Below are 10,958 nucleotides of genomic sequence, written 5' to 3'. Positions count from 1 at the left end.
GGGGCCGGGGATATAGAATGCAACCAAGGTACATGCTGTACTTGCCATCACTTTGCCCCCTTTCTGGGACCCTTCAGTCCACAGGCTGATTCTCATACCAGCGAGGGCAGGTCTCTGTGATTTCCAACATAGAAATCTTCTTACATATTGGTATTTGTTTAATCACTTAAGTGGGACAGACTTCCCAAGTTTACATTAATAGCATGATTATTTCTTTGTTGTCTTGTTAAATAAAATTAATGATAAAGTAAACAAGAAAAAAAATCTATTAATAAGCTCCATAATTTATCCATCACGACATTTTGATTCCAATAATGCATTCAAGTACCAAAAACACAATCAGATCCCAGAGTAACATGTTATATATAAGGGAATGGTTGAAAAGAAAATCAGGAAATATAAAATGTTAGTTACTGCAAGCAATTTTAATACAAAAGTGTCTTGTTTTTAAACAGTTCATTGGTAGAGCTTCAGTTTCTGCCTCAATTAAAACCAATTGAGATAATCACACAGCAACGTGGTCGGAGCTGAAGAGGAACAGCAGCTAAAAAAGGAGCCCAGACAGCTCCTCTTCATGGTCCTTGGTCAGCTGACTTTATTACACAAAGAAAAGACGGAAGCAAACGGGACTTGTTAACAGTGTGCTGGTGAACTCCTTTAAAGGATGAGCAAGTGTTTTATGTCCACATTTTCAGAATAGGCTTGTGGAATTCATTCCTCAGTTTGTGGGAAGTTGATCGACCATTTAAATAAATAGCAAAAAGTGCAGGTAAACGAATCTATCTTTCAGAAGCCACCAAGGAATCTCCCCTTGCCAAGTGCCTGGGTGTCCTGGTGAGCACAGGAGTTACTGGTGGCCAGGCTGGATATAAGTTACAAACCAGGACTATTAAAAATCCCGATGTTCTGACGTTTTCTGAACAGTTAGTTACATTCACCCCTGAATTCTAGCAGCTATGTGTCAGAGACAGTATTGCAGTGGAGTCCTTTTGCTGTATCATGTGCAAATGTTACCTAGATGAGGTTCCCTCTTCAGCTAAAAATCACACATTAAAAACAATGAAAAAAGCAATTAGAAGTGTCCTCCCCTCAGTTCTAATTGAGGTGTCTGTGATTTACAAAAAGAGTTCCTTAAACACTGCAGGATTCTTACTTTTTAAATATAATTTATCTTGCTGAGACAGCAAGTCAAATTTATAAAGAAGATGCATTTAGGAATAACCCTAAAAGATAAAGCAGGTTTATAACCCTGCACATACAGAAACCCTTAGTGGCTTTTTTTCTTTCTTTTTTAAATACATATTCTCATCTTGACCTTTTCATTTGTTTTTCTCAAATATTTCATTTCTGGGCCCCATCCATTATAGGGTTACCAGGAGGCAAATTTTATCTACATAAATATTCACATGAAAATAGTAACTTACAAAAAGAAAAAAAATAAGGCAGCTTCATAACACAATTATTCTTTTACACTTTTAACAATATACCTTCTCCCGTTCAGAATAAATATACACCCAAAGAATGTATGGAGCAGGATTCAAAGAGGACAGAGGCTCGGGTGCTTATAGTGTTATCGCTTGGGGCCCGGAGTCCTGGGGGAGGCAGTGGTGGTCTTCTTGGACATGGTTGGGATTTTGGAAGGCTTGCTCAGCCCCCTCCTGGAGCTGCCCTGGCCACCGGCCGCACTGCTTTCTGAAGTATCTGAACAAGCAGACTGCGTCTCTAAAAGGTCAAAGTCAGAGGCATCGCTTCCTCTTCGGCTGCTGGCTCGACTCCCGGCTCGACTTCCGGCCCGGCTCCCAGGGCGACTGGCTGACTTTTTGGGGTCTGTAATTCAAGAATAAAGAGCAGCCTTAGCAGAGATGTCAGGTTCTGAACCTAATACCGTGTGGCCTTGGGCAAATCAGAGCCTTTCTAGACCCCGGTCTCCTCATCTACACAGAAGAGGCTAAAACCTTTTCTGGCTCTGTGATTCACTTAAGAGGCCTGCCTCCTGAGGATCAGAAACCAGCTTTTCGCAGCAGCACTGCTACTCAGCTGGCCCCATGGAGTGTCCAGCAGGGTTCTAGCTGGAGTAACATATGGGAAGACTGAGAATGGGGGCAAAATGATGGCAAGTACAGTATATGGGATCTTTCTCTGACTCTCTCAGTTCACCAGCAGCAAGAATAAATATGGGGTGTTGGAAAAATTACTAGCAAACTGCCCGTCCCAACACTAACTGGGCTTCTGAGAAGGCCCCACTTCAAGAGGCCCTTTCTTCCTCTTACATTCTCTTATCTTTACATTTCTGATGAAGAATAGGTGGTCTGGCTTTGACTGAAAGTGTCTGCTCTCTGAAGGCAAGTCTGAGCCAGCTGCAGTGACAGGAGAAAAAGTGAAGGCCAGCCGGTGTGCAGGTCTGTCGTTCGGGGCATCACACCCATGTTCTACTCTCATCATCTGCTCCCTGGGCAGCTGTGAGGCTGAGGAGCTGTGGCTTCCAAATTCCCAGCCTGGCCCCTCTCATCTCCATCCCAGTGCACAGGTACTTACCTGCCCGGGTAGCTTTGGCGCCGGTGGAGGCTGGGGAAGAACTATTGCTAGTGTCACCAGCAAGGGAAGTTCGACTAGAATGGAAAGCTGGTGTTGGCCGTTTCAACTTGCTGCCTGATGATGGGATAACCTTCAAAAAATAAAAAGATTTTATTTAGTTGGTGAAATCTTTGATAGAATTCAATTTAAAAACTTAAAAGGTTTCCTTATGTTTAATTGATTGAAAAAGCAAATTAAAAGTCCAGGAAAACGAAGATTTATTTTGGAAGAGTCCTGGGGTCATGTATTTTGATGATTCCCAAAATAAAGGTTCATGTTCCAATTTAAAATTTCACAATGCTTCCAATACCTTTTATCTGACTGACAAATTTCTACTGGAAATGGGGGTGGGGGAATCCACGAATAGTAAAAGCCCAGTGCTTAAAAGGCGTTGAAATATGGTGAATAAGTAAAAGAAAAAAATCCAAACAATTCTAAGTATGAATGTTTTGGGGTTAGAAATGTGAAGTATGAGTTCTGGCCCCAAATATTTAATATGGAGTTCTGAATACTACTGCACTCTCTGTCACTAGGTAGGTACAGCAACTTCAGTCAAGTTAAGATCTTTCAGGCTTTTTGAAAAATATGTGTTTTTATTGATTTCAGAGAGGAAGGGAGAGGGAGTGAGAGACAGAAACATCAATGATGAGAGAGAATCACTGATCAGCTGCCTCCTGCAGGCCTACTGGAGACAGAGCCCACAATCCAGGCATGTATCCTGACCGGGAATCGAACAGGGGACCTCTTGGTTTATGGGTTGACACTCAATCACTAAGCCACACATGCTGGGTTGAGTGTTTGTTTTTAAAGACAGTAGCAGACTTAATTTGGAGAAAGACTATTTTAAATCTGTTTTAAGCATCATTTCATGCCAGCGCATACTATTCTAATTTTTCCTTGAAATCAATTGGGTGAATTGTTTTCCGGGACCTTTAAGATGTTTATACCAATAGGAGAGTAAAGCAAACCCATTTCATTGTGATTCTTGTATTTCTTTAATTTACAAAGAAGCAGCAGAAGCGACAGAGAGTGATTAACATTCAAGCACAAAGGCTCTTGGCCCACACAGGAGGAAGAGCACCAGTTTCAGAAGCTACCGCTGTGAACATGCTGCCGGGAGGCCAAGCCCCAGAGACCCTGGGCTGGGAGTCATCAGGTGGGGCCTGGCTGCAGAACACCAATAGGCAAGAAAAGATGAAACCTTGAAATGAAACGAAAGGTAAAACCTTAAGACTAAACAAAAGGCTGATCTAGCAGAATCCTATGAGAATTTGTAGTGAATAGTTAAAACATTTAACCTTTTACAACTTTTAAAACTTCCATGAAACTGGAGCCATTAAGGAAGAAAAGCAAGACAAGCAGGTTGAGCCTGGGGGTTTTAGCGAAGTGTCCCCAGATCATGCTCTAAACCGGCTTGGAACGGATGCATACCAGAGCAGGCAGTCCGTTCACGGGCACGAGTTCTTGTATTTCCGGTTTCTCTGGCTGAGCATTACATGACAAGGCAGGGCTATCTTTTGAGGCACAAGAACCCAAAGTTTTACCAGAGAAACTAGAATGCAATTTGTCCTGCTATCAGACAAGCCGTTAGTCTACGTTTTGTTTCTGAAACACTGCTCTTCCAAATGCTTGGGTATTTTACACGTGAACACGCTTAACTGTTCATGTATATTCAAATCAAGGCTACAGAAACCTAAGTGCCTAGGCCAGGAAATCCAGAAGCTAAACTCTGAGTCTCAGAGCATCGTTTGCTGATACTGGGCTTGGCAGCACCCACGGCTCAAACCAGCACGGTGACGCCAACCACTCTCTTGTTCTCAGCAAAGATAGGAAACTGCTGAACATGCACCATAGGTGAATTTCAAGTGTTCATAACTCATCTGGGTTTCTGATAACTGGAGACTCCAAGAGGCCTGATTATAATATATCACTAAACAAATCACTAGGCACGACCAATGTTTATCAACCTGTTAGAAAGTTGTTAAACAGTCCAGTTTTAGGCATCTCTTACTTGTCTCCAATGTTGATGACTGAGTTAGAAACACTGAAAAACATCTCACTAGATGAATCAGCTGTGAGAGAAGCACCGCGAGGACAGAAGAGAGCAGGGGCTCCGCCAGGAGACCAGCGGGGCGCGCTCTCGGCCTCAGCCAGGGCCCCGTCTTGACCGTGTCCTCAGTCAGCAAGGCCATACTCTACCTCGGGGCTGGGCAGCTGGAGGTCAGGATAATGGCTGTCCCTGACTGGGGTGCCAGCTTTACTGTTTACCAACCAGGGTTTGTCATAACAGCGAGAGAACTGAAGTGGCGTCTGCGAAATGGAAATCCAAAGGGAAGGACGGGAAACATTGAAAATGGAACAGAAAGGGAGCAAATTGGGAACATAAAAAATAAATAAATAAAAGATCCAAATTTTAAAAGAAACAGAAAACAAAATAAAATGCATATCAGTCCGATGGATGAGATGGACCAGGCAGAAAGGTAATAGCAGTCTTCCTACATAACCTGTCTTAACAACAAACTTATCCATTAGCCCCAGCTGCATGGACCGTGCCAGGATTTTCAAAATCAGTAACTCTAGCTGCACTCAACTTCACACTGAGATTATGTTGAAAAAAGGGCTTCTGACCTAATGCCCCGAGTACATATTTTAATAAATGTGCCTTTGTTGTCCTCTTTGTTGTGGGCCCTGTATTTTTGCACTGCTGGGCCCGCCCGGTCAGCCTGGTCTAGGGGAGCTTGGTCCATATGTCTTCATATTCTCCTCCTCACGGGGGCCCTTCAGAGGCTACACTGAACAATGCACATCTCGGAAGGTGCCACAGTGGTGGTGAGCACATACCTTGGCACCACTGGCCGGGGTGGCTGGAGAAGACGGCATGGATGTACAGCTGTGGTTGCTCTGACTAGCACTGGAGCTGGAGCGGGTAGGAGAAGCTGCCCGGGAAGATGGTTTGGACCTTCGACCCCGAGATCGGAAAGGGGTCATTCCCTGGGATGCTCCCTCAGGTAGGATGAATTTCTCTCTAAGTTCAATGTTGGTTCTACCGCGTGCTAAAAAGGGAATGAACACACAGACACAATGTCAGTTAATCTTAAAAAATACGTCATTGATGGTCATATGGTTGCCTGACCCCATCCTAAAATCTGTAAGTTATGGATTTAGTACCATGTTTAGATCCTTCTAAAATAGAGATAAATTCATGAGCTATCAGCCTTGTCATGATCCTTACCCACAGCAGTCATTACCCAATAAGCCCCTTGGTTTGCTACAATAAAAACATCTTTGCATACAAAGTGCCATTACAATCTGCTGTCACGAGCATGCCTGGCCACTGTCCCCAGGGCGAGCGCCTAGCTGGGCGAGGGAGAGCAGGCGCAGCAGTTCCAGCCTCGGAGGTGAAACCAAACCCTCTTTTCTCGCTCACAGGACATGTGTACTTTTTGCTCAGCTTTTGCAAGATACACGGTAACGAAATAGTGGAGAAAAACAGATCACTCTTCTATTGAATTCAGCTGATAATGATCCTAAAGAAAGGGGTCCAGGAACTCGGGACGGTAGAAAGATGAGGACAGAATCATCAAGAAGTAAACATGTGAGGGAAGGGAGAGATCAAACCATGCACAAAACCTGCCAGTCAGGAACCAAAAGTGGTAAGAAGATGAAGGACGTCTGTGAGGGGGAGAGGAATGTCAAGGTGGGAAGTCCGGAAACAGCATTGAAGGCACAGGTGCTATCCATGGCTTGGAGCTGTAAGCCAGAACTTAAAATTTGGATTCGGTCAGAAGATACCAAGTATGGCCAACACAAATGTTGAATGGGAAAGATACCGTAAGTGTAAAGAAACAATTCCCCTGGAATATGTTCCTCAATTACTTCTCACTGAAAGGTGTTATCCTGCAATAAACCTCCACCTCCTCATCTACCTAAACTGCTTGCTACTAGATAGACCTAACAAATGGAAAAGCCAGGGGAAAGGGAACTATTAAAAACAAAATATTTGTGGTTCCTTTCTACATTAGGCTTTTTACTGTGGCTAGAAACTACAAGTTTAGAGATTACAAGTGATTGTGCCCACTGAACTGATCTCCAAAAATTTAGACCAATGTACATGCTCCAAAATATAGTATGAACATATTCAATTTACAGTGCTCTGTATGAGGGAGGGAGGAGGGAAGAAATGAGAACACACAAATGTATGAGTGCAAGTAAAACCCTGCCGACATGCCGGTAACACAGCTCTCTGCTGTTGTGATGTGCACGTGGGGGCATTGCTGACTGCTCTCTTCTTGAACCCTCCCTCCCTTGGCTCCCAGGACACCGCTCGCCTGCTTCTCTTCCTTCCCCCTCCTGCCCGCTTCTTCAGCACTGACATCCCTTGGGCTCTGTCCACAGTCCTGTTCTCCCTTAGACTTTCATCCTGGTGACGAGCGCATCACCTGAGACTTGAGTGCCATTAGAGGTCGTGCCTGACTCCCCAATACATCCCAGCACAGACGCCACTCCCGGAGGTTAGACATTACATCCAGTCACTGGTTAGACATGAGCAGAGCCAGAAACCTGGGAGCCGATGCAGGCGCCTCCCTCCTGGTGGCAGTTTGTCTGCTGACTCTACCTTCTAATGCTTCGTAAATCCCGAGCCTTCCCACGCCCTCCTACACCACGCCCTCCTACACCACACCCTCCTACACCACGCCCTCCGACACCACGCCCTCCTACACCACGCCCTCCGACACCACGCCCTCCGACACCACGCCCTCCTACACCACGCCCTCCTACACCACGCCCTCCTACACCACGCCCCCCTACACCACGCCCTCCGACACCACGCCCTCCGACACCACGTGGTTCACGTAGCATCTTCTCCCCCCCCCCCCCCCCAGGGTTGACAGGCTTCCAACAGGCCTCCTCGTTTCTCATCTTATTCCCCACCTCTCCCTCCTCCCCCTCCCCCTCCCCCCTCACTCCCCCTCCCCCCTCACTCCCCAGAATGTATTTCTCAATAAAAATTTCCTATCTGTAAACAGCTCAGTATCTTCCACGGCATCATTCCTTTTAGTAGAATTTCCCAAACTGAGGTGTCTGAGAAGTTTCCTACAAAAAAGGAGTTTAGTAAAAGCTGTATGTGACCCCCAGGCCCCCCAGCCCTAATGCAATCATCATTTTGTAAGCTCTGGAAAGTTCTGCAGTGAAGAAATATGCATTTCACCATGATTTAAAGACTTTTTTTTTTTTTTTTTTTATCACATCTTGGGGACTAGACTGTGAAGACAGCCATTTCAAGTTCAGTTTTCAACCACCAAAAAGGCCATCATTTCCTAAGGGACTTATTCTGGCCACCTATGCTGGCTGGAGCAGACCTGCTAGTTAAAATTCAATTTTAAGCTCTTGGTTTAATGGGTTGTTTTAGTTTGATCAAAGTTTCCTGGATGGGTGATGGTAGCAAGAAGGTGAATGTACATTTATAGACACCTGGATGGAATTAGAGAACATTATGCTAAGTGAAATAAGCCAGTCAATGAAAGAAAAATACCACATGATCTCACTCATTTAGGGATAATGAAAAACATTATAAACTGATGAACAAAAAGATAGTTACAGAGGCAGTAAAGCATCAAACAGACTGTCTAATTACAGCGGTAAGGTTAGGGAGAGGTGGGGGAAATAAGAGATCAACTGAAGGACTTGTATGCATGCATATAAGAGTAACCAACGGATGCAAGACATTGGGGGGTGAGGGCATGTATGGGAGTGGGGTGGGGGGGGGCAATGGTAAGATATGTACACATATAATACCTTAATAAAAATTTGAAAAAAAAAAAAGGTGAATGTACTTAATGCCACTGAACTTACCAGTTCAAATGGTTAAGATAATAAATTTTATGTGTGTATTTTACTATAATTAAAAGTTTTAAGCCAAATTATACCACTTAAATCTTCATAAAGTTCTTCTCGATTTTCACTAAAATTTGGGGAAACTACTTTGTCTAATGCTCAAAAATTGGTAAAGGTCTACTGATTAATTAGGCAGACACTTTTTTTTAATCCTCACACGAGGATATTTTCTTCCATTGATTTTTTTAGAAAGAGTGGAGGGCAGGGAGAGAGAGAAACATCGGTGTGAGAGGCACAATGACTGGCTGCCTCCTGTTCCCAATCTGACCAGGGGTGGGATTGGACCTGCAACCCAGGTAGATGCCTTTGATTGGGAATCAAACCTGAGACCCTCTGATGGGCAAGTTGATGCTCTAACCACTGAGCCATGCCAGTAAGGGCCAGGCACTATTTTTAACTTCCATCTAAAACATCATGATAACTTGTGGCATGACTGAATTCAGAAAATGAAATCTCCCCTTCTGGTGGTGCCAGGAACCTACCTTGCTGAGTAATTTCACTTTTTAAATTTGGCAACAGCAATGTGCTGAGATGTCTTTTGTCGTTTTATTATTTACTAGAGGCCCGGTGCATGAAATTCGTGCACGGGGGTGTGTGTCCCTCAGCCCAGCCTGCACCCTCTCCAATCTGGGACTCCTCGATGGTTGTCCGACTGCCCGTTTAGGCCCGATCCCGGTAGGATTGGGCCTAAACGCGCAGTTGGACATCCCTCTCACAATCCAGGACTGCTGGCTCCCAACTGCTCGCCTGCCTGCCTTCCTGATCGCCCCTAACCGCTTCTGCCTGCCAGCCTGATCACCCCCTAACCACTCCCCTGCCAGCCTGATTGATGCCTAACCGCTCCCCTGCCAGCCTGTTTGTCCCTAACTGCCCTCCCCTGCAGGCTTGATCGCCCCCAACTGCCCTCCCCTGCTGGCCTGATTGCTCACAACTGCCCTCCCCTGCTAGCCATCTTGTGGCAGCCATCTTGTGTCCACATGGGGGCAGCCATCTTGTGTGTTGGAGTGATGGTCAATTTGCATATTACTCTTTTATTAGATAGGATAGAGGCCTGGTGCACAGGTGGGGGCCAGCTGGTTTGCCCTGAAGGGTGTCCTGGATCAGGGTGGGGGTTCCCTTGGGGCATGGGGCAGCCTGGGCAAGGGGCCTGTGGTGGTTTGCAGGCCGGCCATGCCCCCCAGCGACCCAAGCGGAGGCCCTGGTATCTGGGATTTATCTATCTTCTACAATTGAAACTTTGTAGCCTTCAGCGGAGGCCAGGGCAGGCCAGGAACTTGGCTTCCTCCATTGCCAGGTAAACCCAAGCCTCCTGCTTGCTCCGTGGCCACAGCCATTTTTGTTGGGATTTATTTATCTTCTATAACTGAAACTTTGTAGCCTTGAGCGGAGGCCTGGGCTGGCCAGGGTGTGCAGGAAGCTTAGCTTCCTCCATTGCCAGGGAAACCCAAGCCTCCTGCTCGCTCCGTGGCTGAAGCCATCTTGGTTGGGTTAATTTGCATACTCGCTCCTGATTGGCTGGTGGGCGTGGCTTGTGGGTGAAGCAGAGGTATGGTCAATTTGCATATTACTCTTATATTAGATAGTATTTGTTAATCCTCATCAAAGGATATTTTTCCATTGATTTTTAGAGAGAGTGGAAGGCAGAGGGAAAGACAGAGAGAAACATCAATGTGAGAGAGACACATCAATTGGTTGCCTCCTGCACACACCCCTACCAGGGCCACGGAACCTGCAACCAAGGTGTGTGCCCTTGACTGGTATCGAACCCTTCAGTCTGAGGGCTGATGCTCTATCCACTGAGCCAAACCGGCTAGGGCTCTTTTATATTTTTAAACTGTGTATAAAAGGAGGTAACAAAGGATCATGCACACTGGTATTACAAACCTGTCATCAATTTTATACTGTCCTCAGTATAAGTCTCTATTGTCCAGAGAGCCAAGGATATGTGACACAAATGAATACAAAATCTACCCCAGAAGCTTCTAGAAGCCATAGAAATCTTTATAGGATCCTAGACAGTTTCTTTTTAGCAGTGCTCATGCGTTTCCAAGTTACTTATTACATTCACCCACCCCTTAAGTTTTCACCTCCTAGCACAATTTTTACACGAATAGAAGTAGCTCATCCTGTCCATCACTGGTAAAGTCGTGACATCTAAGACTGCAGGGGAGTTCTTGACTCCACAATCAATGCAACTGAGATGACTGCTGAGCTCCAGAAGGACTCCTGGAGAGACAGAAGAAAGCCTTACCTTGTGTGCTCCAAGGGATGCTGAAAAGGCTACTCTGTTCCACAGAAAATAGCTATTAGATGGCCCTCCCAAATTTCCTTGGGGTTCCAACTTTTAACTAGTAAGAGGACAAAGCAGGCAGTGTTCCTTTTGGCCAGCAGCACAATGTCACCATAGATAGAGCAAGTAGAGCAGGCAGCAAACAGGCAACCAAAGATCCCAAAATGTTGCATGCAGTATCCCTTCTGTTTGTTTAGTC

At 45.4% G+C, this 10,958-nt stretch overlaps 1 protein-coding gene across 8 annotated transcripts in view; it reads right to left on the bottom strand.

Annotated features, from left to right (window-relative positions):
• Positions 1–248: 248 nt before the first annotated feature.
• MACF1 (microtubule actin crosslinking factor 1) overlaps positions 249–10,958 on the bottom strand; it is a 360,803-nt gene continuing 350,093 nt past the window's right edge. For 4 of the 8 annotated variants that reach the window (XM_080657531.1, XM_080657532.1, XM_080657529.1 and 1 more), the window contains 4 exons: positions 5,416–5,627; positions 4,774–4,884; positions 2,536–2,665; positions 249–1,827 (listed from right to left, as the gene is read on the bottom strand). In XM_080657531.1, the coding sequence (XP_080513657.1) occupies positions 1,571–1,827; positions 2,536–2,665; positions 4,774–4,884; positions 5,416–5,627 (710 nt within the window). In that variant the 3' untranslated portion in view covers positions 249–1,570. The remainder of the gene's footprint in view (positions 1,828–2,535; positions 2,666–4,773; positions 4,885–5,415; positions 5,628–10,958) is intronic. The other 4 variants (XM_080657534.1, XM_080657535.1, XM_080657536.1 and 1 more) reach the window with 1 other exon arrangement.

Source organism: Plecotus auritus, assembly GCF_963455305.1.
Source record: "Plecotus auritus genome assembly, chromosome: 2".
Taxonomy (NCBI): domain Eukaryota; kingdom Metazoa; phylum Chordata; class Mammalia; order Chiroptera; family Vespertilionidae; genus Plecotus; species Plecotus auritus.
Note: the sequence above shows the minus strand (reverse complement) of the source record. Positions and strands in the feature narration are given on the sequence as shown.